Source organism: Centrocercus urophasianus, unplaced genomic scaffold (assembly GCF_019232065.1).
Source record: "Centrocercus urophasianus isolate 14NV4802_14NV808 unplaced genomic scaffold, USGS_Curo_1.0 seq_30, whole genome shotgun sequence".
NCBI lineage: Eukaryota > Metazoa > Chordata > Aves > Galliformes > Phasianidae > Centrocercus > Centrocercus urophasianus.
Window position 1 is genome coordinate 9,964,479 of NW_024884867.1, and position 15,422 is coordinate 9,979,900.

The 15,422-nt window shown below is 44.8% G+C and overlaps 2 protein-coding genes across 10 annotated transcripts in view; both read left to right on the plus strand.

The window, feature by feature from the left end:
* The window catches only part of EP400 (E1A binding protein p400), a 45,950-nt gene extending 42,304 nt beyond the window's left edge, over nucleotides 1–3,646 (plus strand). For all 9 annotated transcript variants that reach the window (XM_042828747.1, XM_042828749.1, XM_042828751.1 and 6 more), the window contains 3 exons: nucleotides 535–696; nucleotides 1,449–1,526; nucleotides 2,621–3,646. In XM_042828747.1, the coding sequence (XP_042684681.1) occupies nucleotides 535–696; nucleotides 1,449–1,526; nucleotides 2,621–2,893 (513 nt within the window). In that variant the 3' untranslated portion in view covers nucleotides 2,894–3,646. The remainder of the gene's footprint in view (nucleotides 1–534; nucleotides 697–1,448; nucleotides 1,527–2,620) is intronic.
* An 890-nt stretch (nucleotides 3,647–4,536) lies between these two features.
* On the plus strand, nucleotides 4,537–14,067 carry NOC4L (nucleolar complex associated 4 homolog). The gene is made up of 15 exons (XM_042829220.1): nucleotides 4,537–4,629; nucleotides 4,710–4,830; nucleotides 4,922–5,028; nucleotides 5,258–5,365; nucleotides 5,771–5,920; nucleotides 6,500–6,599; nucleotides 7,361–7,395; nucleotides 7,494–7,544; nucleotides 8,078–8,189; nucleotides 8,793–8,853; nucleotides 9,393–9,503; nucleotides 10,802–10,965; nucleotides 11,119–11,201; nucleotides 12,075–12,188; nucleotides 12,503–14,067. The coding sequence occupies exons 1-15, from the start codon at nucleotides 4,537–4,539 to the stop codon at nucleotides 12,617–12,619; spliced, it is 1,527 nt and encodes a 508-aa protein (XP_042685154.1). The 3' UTR covers nucleotides 12,620–14,067.
* Nucleotides 14,068–15,422: the final 1,355 nt, after the last annotated feature.

A 15,422-nucleotide genomic window follows, 5' to 3' on the forward strand; every position in this document is an offset into this window, starting at 1 on the left:
TGTGGTGGCACTCCTAGGCACTTAATATTCCTGTGATTATGTCTTACATGTATCCAGAGAGGACTCTTTGTTAATATGTTCACAATTTCTCACGCCTCAAATTTAATGTAAGTTTGTTAGTTTTGTCTTCTGTATTATGTGACAGAGATTAAGGCTCTCTTTAGTCACTTGTAATGCAACTAAGTCTGGGAAATTCTCAGAGACTTTCATTTTTACATTGTAAACTGTGCAAAATACACTTTTCCCTGAAATGTCACCATCTCATAGGCTTGGCTGTCACTGAGCCACAAACATAGTTACATTAATGTAGTGTTTTGGAAGTGTATTGCCATATGAACTGTGCCTGTGTGGGAAGAGAACCTTTAAAATGATTGAGGGTACTTGTATAAATACATGGAAATTTTCTCTCCCAGCTCCTTTGGCTATTTTTATTTGAGAGGATTTACTTCAGTAATGTAATCAATCTCGTTAGCTGTGTGCCTGTTCTTTGAAATACATGCTTTGTAGTCACTGATGCTTTTTTCCCTTCTGTAGATAAATGCTCAACAGGTCACAGTCCAGACCCAACAGCAGACGTCGCAGCAACAGAAAGTGACCTATACTACACAGCCTGCCATTAAAACTCAGTTCTTAACGACCCCAATTTCCCAAACCCAGAAGCCAGGTGGAACCCAGCAGGTGCAGGCTCAGATTCAGGTACAGGTAACACCATTCCTTGCTTCTAAACACTACTGTGATGGGATAACCCTGAAGGTAACAGGTGGAGTAACACTTCAGCACCTGCTCATATTAATTCCAGTTACATATTTGTTTAAATTAACTTTATTAAAGATTAATTGGTGGTGAATATCTGGCCTTTTGCCAGGTCAGAGAAACCAGCTGGAAAGTTTGTCTTTCCTTTTCAAAAGAAGTAAACTGGCACTCCTTTTTATTAGCAGTGGATTCGTACTGTTCTTATTAAGGACAATTAAATTCTATTTATTTCTTCCTGTTTTCTGGTGCTGCCTCCTGGCCTGATGTCTAGCAGCTAAAGGGAGCTGATGGTTACCTAACTCTCTGCATAATTAGATCAGTCTAACCATGGAAAGGAGGGGATGAGGAACTGGAAGCCTTACTCTTTCGAAGCTGTATCAAAGATAAATTAGTCCATTAGAATGTCCGTGCTTCCTTCAGTGTTACGTATAGTTAAGAGGAAACGGTAATTACAGTTATAGCTGAAAATTCTCCTTTTCCTCTTTCCCTCCTAGCTAAATATGCTATTCCAACATGCTCTTCTCAACTTGTTTCGTTTACAAAGCTGCACTATCACTGAGAAGGCCAACATACCAACTTGCAGTAAACACAACTTAGGAAAGGTTTCTTGGTAGCGGTTCTGATAGTACCGTGTGTTGCAGCTGTTAGCAGTTTTATTCTGACTAAATCTTTGTTTTATTCTATGGTCACTGAAGGTGGCAAAACTTCCTCAAGTGGTCCAGCAGCAGGCGACTGTTGCCAACATTCAACAGATGGTTTCAGTTTCCCAACAGGTATGTTTTGCCTGCAGCGCTAGAAACCTGGTCCTGCTGAAGGCTGATGTATTTGGAAATGCGTGTATCTTCCCTTTGTGGGGGACGGGTGGAATTTTGGAAGGCTGTGACCATTTCCATTCTCTAAAAATGAGTCAATTGAAAGCCAGGTCGGGTTGCTGTAAAATCTGTAGTCAAAATTCTGGTAGATACAGCAGAGTTTTCTTCATGAATGTAGAAGAACTGAGGAAAATATTTTCTAAAGATGAAATAAATTTAAATATTAGCTTTTTGTGATGTATAGTCAAATAATGGAACTCATGAATACCATCTGAGTTTGTTATACAAAAACTGGGATAAACTGGGAGTTGTTTAGTTCCAGTTCATACAGCTGTTTGAACTGCTTAATAGAAGTCAGTGCTGCGGTGTCCGTTCTAAATGTGGCAACAGACTGGGAGCAGAGGAAGAGAACAGACGGTTCTGTCTCCCTTCCCTTTATTTAACACTGATTAGAACAACTTTTGGATCATTAGCAACAGGTGTATTTACACTGCTGATGGGCAGGAATGTTTAATATTGGATGGAGGAAGCAGTTACTCAGAAATCTAACCCGTCAGCTCTTAATCTGACCCAGTTTGAAGTGCAGTGTTTTAGTGTGGAATAAAATCCGTGGCTGTTTATGTTAAAGTGATGAAGTGTTGTAGGCTGACTGGTCACCACCTCGGATGTGAGGCGGCAAGGGCAAGGTAAGCAGCAGGGAGCAGAGCCTCGTTGGTCAACACACAGCGAGTTATTGCCCGTGGAGCTCTTGGAGAACTCTTCAAGGCACACAAAGACTGCCCTTCTAATCTATCCACTGTGTTCTTACCTTCCACATACCTTCTGCAAAGAATCCAGCAGCATGTTGTTTGATCTGCACTGCAGGTGTGCCTTGCAAGCGTCCTGTTTCTTAGTTATCATTTGTAAGAAAAAGTGACAGAACACTTTCTTACCAAAACCACAGTGCCAGTATTGCTTCCAGTCCTTCTTTGTCTAAGATGCTCATCATTCAAGACAGCAAAGACCTTCTGCAGAGCGGGAATCTAATGGTTGCCTTGTTCTCCTGCCTTGTCTAGGTACAAGCTCAACCCCAGACAGTGACCCTGTCTCAGACCACAGCAGGTCAGCAGCAGGTTCAGGTGATTCCTGCAACAACTGCTACTGCTCAGGTTGTGCAGCAGAAACTGATACAGCAGCAAGTTGTGACCACGGCATCTCCCCAGATTCAGGCTCCAGGCGTACAGAATCCAGTCCAGACACCAGCAACATCTGAAGCCCAGAACCAGCAAGCAAAAGTCCAAATGAGGACACCTACTGTCAGATTAAAGGCACCTACTAAACCAAGTTGAACTAATGGTTAAATGCAATAACAGGGAAGTGCAGCGTTTCTTGTTTGCTAAGCCAAGTGAGAAGCAGCTACTCCAAACATCCAAATGAAGTCAAACCACTTTTTTTTTTTCTTTTACTTTTAACAGAAGGACTTTGCAACACTTAGACATGAAAACTCTCACATAAGTTCAGTGTGTTAGCAGCTCTGCAGCACTCAATCTGTACGGGTGCATTTTGCTGCTGTTCTCTGTGCTGATTGAAACCTGATAAATCAAACTTTACTTAGATTTAAGTTATGTCCAGCTTCACAAAAGTAAATGGGTGAAATGCCATAAATGTCAGTAACATCCATCTGTGTTAGCATACCACAAGCTGCCAGTGGGACCGTGCAGTTCTTTGCTAGAGTTGGGATGTGCTCTCAGTATCCACGCTGAAGCTGGTCAAAGAACCTCCTGTGGTTAACACAAAGTATCCTGCATCTCAGTGAAAGCTGCATGTTGTTCTAGCTTCAGGCAGATACCTCTGGAAGGTCTAACTTACATTTGAAGTGCTCCCTGAAAAGCTTAGCCAGTAAATGTGAAAACCTGTAAGTATATGTAATTAAAGGAAAAAAAAAAAGGTTCATTCTCCATTTTTGTAAGCCTTTTAAAATGTTTGTTAGTAGTTTTGTGTACAGTTTACTGCAGCACCCTCCCTGTGTGCTCGTTCTCGTACTTCGCTTTAAGATAATGGATATTTTAGGCATGAACTGAGTAAATACTGTGTGATGTGTATTACAGTGTAGCTTTTTTTTGTATATGTTCAGTGTGTTCAGCCGAACGAAGGCTCTGCAACTGTTTGTCCCAGGACTGCTGCCAGGGAAACTCCCATGGATCAAACGGAACCACTTGGTTTTGTTCTGCTCTTGCAACATGTTGAAATGTTCAGTACTTTCTACTCAGCTTTTAGCTCTGGGGGGGAGGTGGGGGAGCGGGGAAGGGGGGAAATGGCGACAACTGTGTAAAGATCGAGATCTAACTTTTGTACTATTCTTTTACTAAACCTAATGATGAATGTATCTTCAGGTGGATATTTTGGATGTGAATGCCTCTTCCTCCAAATTGGTTTGCCTTACTGTTATGAAGAAAGCAAGAAGCTGCACAGAACTGTGGGCTTTTCTTTACTTTTCTGGCATAAAGACTTTGCAAACAGCACTGCGTGAGGAATCAGAAAACTCCTGCTGGCTTAAATGGATTCATCTTCCTTTGGCCGTCGTGCTGCACAACGTGTACAACTAGACAAAGTTACACTATTCCTGTCCGGGATGGTTTTAAAGTTATTTTTTCATTGTGATCTTTTTACTCTTCAGAGCAGTCTGTTCCGAGGCGGGGCCGTGCCGCTGCTCACCCGCGCTGCTGCCACGGCCCAGGCCCTGCGCCGCCATCCGTTGAGCACCGCGTTACGCAGCCTGGCTCCGCGCTGCAGCTGCGCCCGCCGTTCCTTCGCTATCGGGCGTCTCCGGGCGCTTGTAGCCGCTCCAGCGGCGTTGCGAGGAATCGCGCTGTATCCCACCTGAAGGTGTAATAAAGTGTACATTTTGTAACCCGCCCTCGTCCTGCTCGTCGTTTCCCCGCCCACCCCGCCGCGTTCCGGCCCCGCTCTGGGCGGAGCTCCGCAGGGCAGCATGGCGGGGCCCGCTCTCGCCGCCAGCCTCGAGGCTGTGCTGGGCGGCCGCGGCAACGCGAACCGCGTCTTCGAGATCCTGGAGCTGCTGCCGGTGCGGGGCGCGGCGGGGGGGGGCAGGGAGCGCGGCGCGGGGCGGCACCGGGCGTCGCTCACGGCCCCGATCTTCCCCAGGCCGAGGACGAGGAGGACGCGCTGTGCGCCGCGCGGACGTGCCGCCGGCTGTTCGCCGCGCTGCTGCGGCGGGGAGAGCTGATGGCCGGCAGCCTGCCTGCGGAGGAGGACGCGCTGAGCGGTGAGAAGGGAGGGCGGGGATGCGCCGGGGCAGGGATGGGGCCGGAGCCGGGAACCGGCCGGGTGGGAGCGTCAGCGCCGCGCCTTTGCAGGGAACTGCAGCGCTGAGGATAAATACAAAATATGGATGAGGCACCGCTACGACGACTGCGTGGAGTGCTTGTCCGAGCTGCTGGGCCACGACTCCTTCCGGGTGAAGGTGAGCTGTGGGCTGCCGTTGCGGTACGGGTCTGTGCGGTAGAAGCAGTCCCCGCTCGGTGCGGGATGCCGCGGGGCTTCCTGGGGCTCTAACGCCCTTCTGCTCTGACGGTAATGGCATCCACGTGGCTCATGGAAGAGATTCGTTCTTCCTGTGCTGAGCAGCATCTGCGGGCCCGAGCACCGCCGTGCTCCTTGATGCGGGGCTTTTTCTAATCTGTGTTTTAAAGGAATCATCGCTCTGCACCCTCATGAAGTTTGTGGAGGTGGAGGCAGAATGCCCGTTGGTCGCAGAGCAGTGGAAGGGCAGCATAACTTTTCCTCGCCATCTTCTGAAGGTGAGCCGCAGAACCTGCAGAGCTGAGGTTTCAGGCAAGGAGATTGGAGTGGAGAAGAGCGATGTGGGCTCCAGAGGTGGAAACGTCTGTAGGGTGCTGCCCTCGATGGGTGGTGGTGTGGGAGCAGCTGCCTTGTGTGGGGCCTGGCTGGATTCTTGTATTTCTGAAATATCAGTTCTGATTTTTGGGGGGAGGTAAGAGGGAAGCTGCTGCCCCTGGCTCAGCCGCTGCATCGTTTCTAAGTTATGGTGTAAGATGGGTTGGAAGCACCCATCATGGCAGCTGTGAGCACTGCAGGTGGGACACAGCTCTGCTCACCAGACAGGGGTTGCCCTCAGCCTTCTCAGCTATCTGCTCCAACACAGTGAGAAACTGACTTGCTTTTCACTCCCACCCTCTTGCTAGGTGGTTGTTAACGGCTTACTTCCCATACATGAGGATGCCTCCCTGCTGATCTCTCGCTTCCAAGAATACATGGAGTATGACGATGTTCGGTACTTCGTCATGAAGGCGGTCACTGAGAGCATCGGACAAGTGATGCAAAAGACAAAAGAGGTAATGCTGAGTTGGGCTGTGGGATGGGTCTGGGTGAATTATTTGTTGCTCTGGAGCACACACCTTGGTTGCGAAGTGGGGAGGAACTACTGATATGTGGAATGACTTTGGAAGCAGGAGTAATAAGTGCACCCATTTGAAGGCTTTTTTTTGATTGTTTGTAGCATACGTTAATTATGTGTAAGACTGAAAGCAAACTGAAATTGGGGATAGTTCAATATGTATATTGTTGATTAGAACCTCACAGTCAGAGCTCTTGCTTCTGTTTTGCTTAGATATTCAGCTTGAGGGCATAAAGGTTTAATTCTCTTTAGTGTGTGGGAGGGTCTTTTTTCTTTCGTTGGACCCACCTGTTCTGTTAAATCAGAGTCAGTTCAGATGTAAGTTCTGTGTTAGGCAAATGAGTGATACTCCAGGATAAGGCAGCGATGGAGAAGCAGCATGCAGTACAGCCATCAGAGCTTTTCTTTCCTACGTACATCCAGTGGTTGGGAAGTAGGGGACTGTGGAAGCCCAGTGTGACTTCCCTCTGCGTGGACCTCTCTTCATGCTTGATCCTCTGCTTTTTGTCTGTTATAGAGGCCGCTGCCGTTTTACCAGCAGAATGTATTTTCTCTCATTTCACCCATTAACATGCCGAACAAAGAGCGTGACATGGTCAAATTTATGGTGAAGCAAGGTTAGTAAACTCCACACGATGAACTGCGCATGAAGAGGAAAATCACATCTGATTTTTATTGTGTAAAGGCTTTGTCAGTGTTTGCTAATGAAAAATTGTGCTTCTGTGAGCACAGTGATTCTGAGCAGCATTACAAAATCCACGTAACACACTTGCAGTCAGGTCTGTCACAGCTTTTTATCAATACAAAGAACTTATAGCAAATTTTTTAGAGACCCTGGTTTGGGGAACACTGTCTTCTCCCTGTGCTCCTGGTCTCAGCTTAACAGCCAGGAAAGGAGTGCTCCTCACACAGCGAGAAGGCGGCTGCTGGAGGCAACAGGAATGCTTCTGAGTTGGAATGCTATTAACTGAATTCTGATGTGTCCCAACCCATTTGGTAGAGGAAAATCTCAGACATCGAGCTTTAACATCTCATGGGAACATTTATGATCTTTGCTCTGCTTAATTCATAAGCTTCTCTCTCACTTCATTTTGTTGGGCTGCAGCGTGGGAAGAAAAGTGCCGTTTACCTTCAATGTGTCCAATTAAGCTTAGGGGAAGAGGGAAAAGTTTGACTAATATAATGCAAATTTCCTTGTATATGCGTATAAACCTATGCATATAGGTTTGCTCCTTCATCAGAGTGGGTTTTGTTCCTTAGGTTTTTTGTGGGTATTTGTAATAACTGGGGTTGTTTCGAAGGACTAAATAGAACAAGTCATTGTTTTTGTTTTTAACATCCATTTCAAGTTCCATCTCCCTTCTTCCTTTCTTCTTAGGTAACCAGGAGGAATGGAAGGTGTCAAAGCTGCAGGTAACTGTTCATTTGGTGTTTCAGAGTTCAATTTTCTACTGAAAATAGAACTTCATCTCCACCCATATTTATCTCACTACTTGCAATTCTGTTTCAAGGCACACAGGCAGGCGTTTGAAAGAATGTGGCTCACTTTTCTGAAGCACCAGGTGAGGGGTACTTCAGTCACTGATCCGGATTGCTTTCCAGTTGCCAATCCTTAGAGGCTGCAGCCATCCTTTGCATGGTGCTCCTGGTAGGACCCTTCTGTGCTATTAGATGAGATCAGCGCAGTCACCACCTCTGCTGGGTTGTTCTCCTGGCAAGGGGACGTTACCTCATGTTTGGTCTTTTTCTTCTTACTCAGCCTTTTTCTCCACCTTAAACAAGCCTGCCCATAAGGAGTTATCTACAGCATAACAACTCCTGTTTCTGAGCTGAATGTTCCCGAGCCTATTTATTAGTGACTTTCCTACTGCTTTTCCTTCTGAACTGTGCTGATGCTTCTAGCTGAGCACTCACTTCTTAGAATGAACACAGTTGTCAGGTGTCACTTCTATGGTCTCCCATTTGTTGCTGTGAACCGTTGTGTTTTGTCCTAGCATGTTCCCTTTTGCTTGCCTTGTCTTTTTGAGCCCTATGTTGCTGTTGCTCTTGGAGTTCTCATTTTGGTGATTTGACTGTATTGCTTTGTCCTTCACAGCTACCCAGTGGCCTTTACAAAAAAGTTCTTGTTATTCTGCATGACTCCATCCTGCCTCATATGAATGAGCCTACTCTCATGATAGACTTCTTGACAGTGGCCTATGGAGTAGGTGAGCAAAAACAGGCTTTTAGCCTTTGTGTGTCTCTGCAGCACAGTACACACGTAGTTAGGAGGGCTGCTGGTTGCAACACCACAGCTTTGGGTGGGATGAAGCTAAGGGACTGGGATGAATTCTCTTGTCTCCAAAAGTGAGATATGTTTACCTGCATCTGTCAATGTTTGATGGTTGTTATGTGTTAGGAAGATTACATTTTTGAATTTGCAAAGAGTTGAATATTGGAATGATTTCCTTTTCACACAGTTCAGGCATCACTGCTGATTCCTGGGCTGTATCCAGAAACAAGATGTGCAGTTTCCTTTAGAAATGGTCTTTCTGAGGAGGTCTTTTCCTTCCCACTGTAGCTTTCTTGGGAAATTAAAGCAGACTGTTTGTGTCTATTTGTTCTTCTAAACTACAGCTTAATCTATGCAAGTAACCTGTGATCCTCAGGAAGCTTTTGGCTGAGCTTCTGTCACCTTACAGCCATCATGCTGCCTCTACTTACAGACATTGTTGGTTTTGTGCTACTTCCAGGAAGGTTAAGTAATGAAACAGGTCGTAGCTCATCATTTTATCTATCTATTGTACTGATAGATGCCCGCTTTCTTACAGGTGGAGCAATTAGTCTTCTAGCCTTAAATGGATTGTTTATTCTGATTCATCAGCATAATCTGTAAGTAAAAGGAGCACGTTGTTTAAAGGGACATGGCTGTCTGCATTTACATCTTCATGTAAACAGAACTGAAAAGAATTCTCTGCATCTTCAGGCTTTGGCTGTGAGGAAGCCAAGCCCTGCCCAAGAAGCTGAGCTGTTTGGATGCTGAGCTGTTCTGATAGTTTGACCTTTTTTTCAGCTGAGCCTAAATACCCTCTTCTTCACACTGCTCAGCTCTTGGAAATCAATTTCCATTGATCTGATGGTGTAGCAGCACTGTAGTCTTTGGATCCTGTGCCATTTGCAGTCAGTGGATGTGTTTTCACATCTCCAGAACAGCTGGACACTGCACCAGCCAGAAGTTCACTTTACAGCTTGATTTCAAGTGGTGGCTGTGAAGACAAACCAAGGAAAGCTCAACAGTCACTCACAGCACAGCAGTACTCTGGGGTGGTTTATGGGCAACACACAGAGGCATTTATAGACACAGTGTGGTCCTGCTGTACGTCACTAATCAGCGAAGGATGTTGTCTTTTTCCTTTCTGCCTTCTCAACAGGGAATACCCTGATTTCTACAAAAAGCTGTACAGCCTTCTGGACCCTTCTATATATCACGTGAAGTACCGAGCCCGCTTCTTCCATTTGGCTGATCTGTTTTTGTCTTCATCGTAAGTAGAACCTCTATTATATACATACATGTATTTTGCTCCTACTTTCCTGTTGGCCAGAATCTGTTCTTGAACAGTCTCCCATGTCTGGATTTAATGTATTCAGAGTGCCTGCTGAATTAAATTTGTTTTCTGATTGAGAAAACTGAATTCAAGAGTGTTACTGCAGTGCTGTGATGGTTTTGAAGATGCAGCACACATCTGTCTAGTTTCAGAGCGTAAAAATGCAGTTCATTATCAGAGTTTGATCAGCAAATCATTACGGATGTATTTTGATCTGTATTCCAGTTTGACTGAAAGTGATGCTTTTTCTCTCTGTCTTTATGAATATGGAAAAGGAACATTCGCAGGCTTTTTATAGACGCAGCATCATAAATCTGTTGAGAAATTGATGACCTTTTTGCAGACATGTAATATTGAAACATAAAGCATTTGACACTCTGTCTCGATGCTGTCATCATGCCCAGGGAAGAGACTAGATATGCAGCTGGTTATATAGTTGCCATCATATGTTGTAAAATAAACCAAGAATAATGCTCGGCATATGATATTTAATATCATCCCCCTTGTATTCATAGTGTTCTCTGGAGAGAGTAACAAGACCTGGCAGATGGTTGTACCTTGGGGTGGCTTTGCTGAGCCTTGCAGGTGTCGTGAGCTCTAAGGCTGGAGGCTGAGTGGCTGAAAATTGTCATCTTTCATCCCAGCTCTGCTGACCTGAAGAATGTGCCTACATGAGCTGACTGCTGTTAAAAATTTGCATTTCTACCATAAAAGAGAACTATTCTGCACATTTACGTTCCAGCAGCTTTATGTTCCCATTACCAGCTGCACTGCTTGCTCTAGAAGTATTATGTAAATTTAACACCATGGCACATGTATTAATTAAACCCACAGAACTACATTAGAAAAATATAATGAAGGTTGCCTGGCCCAGCACTCAGAAGTTTATAAAATGACTGAATAAAGACAGCAGTGTGAATGACCGTGTACAAGAGCTGTGCTTGGCTGCAGCAAGTGTTTGGAGTGGTGCCACGCGTCTGGGTTGAATCACGAACTGATCTGAGATTGTTCATGCACTGAATGGAAATGCCCCCAAATTTGTTCCAGACAGCACACAAGACCCTTTGTAACTGCTTGAAATGATGATTCTTTGCTGTGTAGTTCCATTTCACTTCACAGTCCAAAAAGCTGAAGAATCCCACTGGTCCTTAACCTGACATGCTGTCTGAGTTGATGAGTGTGTTGGTTCACTTGCTGGAACTCTGACATGCTGGTTTCTTCTTCCTTCCCCACAGTCACTTGCCAGCATACCTGGTGGCAGCGTTCATAAAGCGCCTGGCCCGGCTGGCCCTCACTGCTCCTCCTGAGGCTCTGCTCATGGTCATTCCTTTCATCTGTAATCTCTTTCGGAGGCATCCGGCCTGCAAAGTGCTGATGCACAGACCAAATGGGCCACAAGGTAAGAGGGAAAGGGGGGACTTCTGTGTTACACCTTTAGGCATCGTGAAGAGCAGGATCCCTGGAGAGATCCCGGCCCCAGTTGGTTCCCTGAGTTCCCTTTGGCGTTACAGACATCACAGGAGGTATGAAATCTCAGTATCTCTTTCCTTAGATTTGTCAGAAGATCCATATATCATGGAACAGGAGGAGCCATCTGAGAGCAGGGCTTTGGAAAGCTCTCTCTGGGAGATTCAGGTATGTCATCTAACAAGGTACCATAACAGATGTTCAGCCTTCTCCCATCCTTGCTGCCTTCACGACACAGCTCAGCAGTCAGCAGCATCACTTCCATGAGCCTGCTGACACACGTCTTGCAAATGAGATGAACTTCTGGCTACTTTTTTACTTTGCATCCTTTTCCATCCTTAGTGTAAGAGGCAAAGGATTTTACACACATGACAACTAGTGCCTGCTAATTAGTAGGAGTCTTCTGAGTACACATCTGATCATGCAGCTGAAAAGTGGGCTGTGAAAGATGAAACAGAGTAAATAGTGGTGAATGTATGAGGTGTTTTATTTGCTTTGGAGGGGAGAGAAGAGCATGATGAGCACTGATGGAAACTGAGTACAGATAGGTCAACCTGTAGAAATGACTTCTAAAATGCTGGGGAAGATTGAAATGTTAACTTTTAACCTGGAACGTTTGTAGGATGGCGTACGAAGGTTGAAATTAGTTAAATTACTCCTGGTGACTCTGAAACCTTAGAGGCAGGATTATCACATTCCATTTAAATGCTACAGGGATTTTGTGCAAGGTGGGTGTTACTGGAGAGCAGCTCAGATGCAGCATCAGGGCTCTGGAAGGTACCAGAATTGAGGTGTGCACTGTAGTAGCTATGGCCAGTGGAGGAGTCCATCTGTCTTGGGCTGAATGTGAACCTGGTGAAAGGGTGCTTTAATCCATATTTCTTGAAGCTGCATAGTAACACAGTACAGCAGACCTGCCTCTTTTGCCAGAATTAATGTTCATGACCAAAGGGTTGGTTAGATTGTTTGTTCCCTGTGTGGGAAACCAGATGGATGTGTGTTACCTTGTGCTCATTAGATCTTCTCCTCTTTTTCTTGCAGTCTCTACAAAACCATTATCATCCAGATGTGGCCCAGGCAGCTGCTATCCTCAACCAGTCGCTGTCTGAAATAGAGGACGACATATCGGGGCTCTTGGAGCTCTCAGCTTCTGAGGTAGTGATGCTGTGCTTTTGTGAATGATTCCAATAAGAGGAAGGGAGACTGCTTCCTGAATGCAATAGCCATGTCCTGGTCATCAGCCTTGCTGCTGAGGAGGGAGTGAGGCATACTTTTGGTTACCTACAGCCAGGGAAAAGGGGAAGATGTCAGTTAAAAGGCAGAGCATTTGGCAGCAGTAGTGGCAGGCTTGTATTTAAAAGGTTAATTGTTGTATCTTTTATGATGTTAGAGTGAGCACTGGTAAAGGGTAGAGTAAGCCGTGGTAAAGGGCTTGTACTGAATTTTGTCAATATTTTCTCTTTTTGTAGCTTTTTGATAAAGAAATAAAGAAAACATCTGCTAATGTGCCGTTGGAGTTTGAGCAAGTACGAGGTTTGTTTGGGAAGAAAAATGATATCTTTGCAGAACACTTTGCTTTAGATTGATGCAACAGCACACGGATCTTAAGGACCTGCACAAAACTCATGTGTTTTGCTGGACAATTCTGCCTTTGAAATATCTCTAAGTGGTGAAAGCTGGACTGCCTTCGAAAGGAGCGGCCTTCTTCAGTGACCTTTTCCAGTATCTACGTACGGACTTTCTTTCGTTGTTCCTCATGTCCCATGCTTACTTATTGCTGCCTGGTGTTTTGGAGGGGTTTCCCCTCAAAGTAATGTGTTTCCTGAACTTGTTCACTGTTGGCCCTTTTCTCAGGTGCTGGCTGAGATCAGTGACTGCACTGACAGTGCCTTGCTGCCACTCAGAGGGTCTGAGGGGAGGGGTGGTCTTGCTTCTACGTCTCACATGTGTTTGTTTCATACAAGAGCCAGCAACCATTTTTTAGTGAGTGACCTCAATAGGTAACTGTAAACGTCATATTCTAATTATACATTTTTTTTCATATTTACTTTTAAACTCACTTCAGAGAGATGATTTAGCTTCTATGCAGCGGTCTTAACATGCCCATGTTGATACATGGAAAGCTTAGGTTTGTCAAAAAGTATCTCTCAGGTGATGCTCAGTAATTCCATGAATAATGTGTTGCTAATGTTCCTTCACGTATGTTCATCTCATGCTGTAATGTTTCTTAATTCAAAATAGTCATGAGCTTTGGCAATGAGCATAATCATGGTGACTGTGTAGGGCGGCCAACTGATGTGCAATGGAAAGTAGTTTAATCCTTGATTTTTTGCTTCACAATGATAAGCAGCTTAATGTAGTTTTGCTCACGACCTGCAGGCATTGCAGAAGCTGTGGCCAGTGTGTATGCAGGTGCTAATTAAGTTTTAACTACCCCACTGATATTAGAATGGCTTTGTTAATTTGGATTTTTCATATGGTTCCAGAAGTCATGCAGAACTTCCTTCTGATAGTGTTTTCCAGGGTGTTAAGTGCTCTGCCTTGGTTTGAGGTAAACTCCTTGTTAAGAATGCAAATGAACTCAGAACCATTTTTGTAATTATTTTCACCGACTTATTGTTATCTCATTAGGCTTTGAAATCATGTTTTGTGGAGGGGAAAAATCCAGTCCAGAGGCCAAGAAAGCTCATTCCTGGCAGACAAATCTGTTTAAATCAGGAAAATCTGTAGCTGTCTCAGGCACACTGTGTTATGTTTTCTTCATCCAGTTGTCTTCATGTTTTCTAAACAACGGACGTGTCCTCAGTGCAGAGAGCTCTGCCTCTTTTCCTCTGGTACTTTGTAGCTCTGGTGAGATGTTTTCTGGACTTTTTTTTTCTTCCCCCTTTTATTTATTTGTTTTTTTTTTAAAGAACCTGAAAAAGTTATTGCGAAAAAGCATGGCATTCTCCTCCCTGGCCAGCCTGCTTTCCCATTTAGTGTGATAAAGACAGATTAGCTGAGATGATAACTTACAGTTTGAGATATCTCAGCTCAGCTTTAAAATGTGGCTCCTTATACCCATGTTGTGTTTCTGTTTATTAAATACCTAAGTGCTCTTACTCTGCAGAAATGCGGATCAAGTGACTACATTTAAAGGACGTGCATATATGTGTGTATCATCATTTAAATGAAATGCTGTACCATAGAAATGTGTGTACGTTGAATACCTTTCTCTGCATCTTTCTGTTTTGCTGAAATTACTGACAGACAATGTCATTCATATCTTCCATAGTACTGGCACTATGGGAGTGCTGGGATTCTTTTTTAATACATGAATATTAAACTGTTTGGGCAGTGGGCAGTCACAGTCTCATGGTATGGAAAATGTGGGAGTTATCTTGGGTTCTTGTAGCTGGAAGAAGGGTTAAGCTCTTTCTCAGTGGAGTTGACAGCTTAAACCCTGGATGGCCTTTACACAAGTCCAGAGACTTCATCCCCATCTCTGATGCTGCACATCCTCAAGCAATGTCCTTAAACCTCCTTGGAGAAGAGAGCTGTAAGCCTCTGCTTGTCCTTGGGAAAACATTCCACCTGGTCTTTCAACAAGCTTTTATCTTTCAACTTTCACCCTCTTCCCTCGATAGGAGGTATCAGGATAAAAAAAATCAGCAGTTATAAATATTGAAAGTTTCATCTGCACAGAGCGAACAACCCTTATCAGGCTGCACACCCGCTGCTGCTGTGCTCTACAGGTCTCCACGGACTGCAGATTATAGATGCTTTAATCATAGCGTGTATTAACTGGAAGGCCAGACTGAAGTACCAGGCACAGAGCACAGAAGTCACTCCTGTTATTATTTGATTGTTATCAGATGTAGGGAAGGAGACAGAGCTGTTGTGCTTTGTTCTTGTTGTTTCAGTGAGCAGAAAGTGTGGTTTTAAGAAAACACTGACGTAGCCTGCCTGCCTGACCTGTTACTGCCTTATTCCCCCACCAGAGGACAGTGATAAGGTCTCTAGTTTGCAGTGGACTGCTCTTGGTTCTTTCTCTGAGCTTTCATTCATTTAAAAGCTGCTTAAAGTCATCCTAGCCCAAAGGTAAAAGGTGACACTGCTCATCAGAAGCATGATGAGATTTATCATGTGAGTTTAAGGTCCAGGTGACCGTGGTGTTCGTGTTAATCAGCTTAGATTTTTACTTTTAAGATGTTCATTGGGGGATAGAGGGAAATGACTGCAAACAGATGGAAAGGTGCAAATGCAGCTGGAGATTGATGCAGGCTTGCTCTGAAATACAGGGCTATCTACTCGGGCAGTCAGTGCTCACCTGTCCTCTTCCAGCACGGGGGAACGTAAGAAGGCTCGGCTGTAGGCTGGCTGTGGCCTGCTAAGAAATTAGATCTGCCT

Bases quoted from the DNA above. Each gene is read 5' to 3' on its own strand.
- NOC4L (XM_042829220.1), top strand. From the start codon at position 4,537: ATGGCGGGGCCCGCTCTCGCCGCCAGCCTCGAGGCTGTGCTGGGCGGC. The intron at 5,366-5,770 runs GTGAGCCGCAGA...CCCTCTTGCTAG, and splicing joins TTCCTCGCCATCTTCTGAAG to GTGGTTGTTAACGGCTTACT. The intron at 11,202-12,074 runs GTATGTCATCTA...TTTTTCTTGCAG, and splicing joins GCTCTCTCTGGGAGATTCAG to TCTCTACAAAACCATTATCA.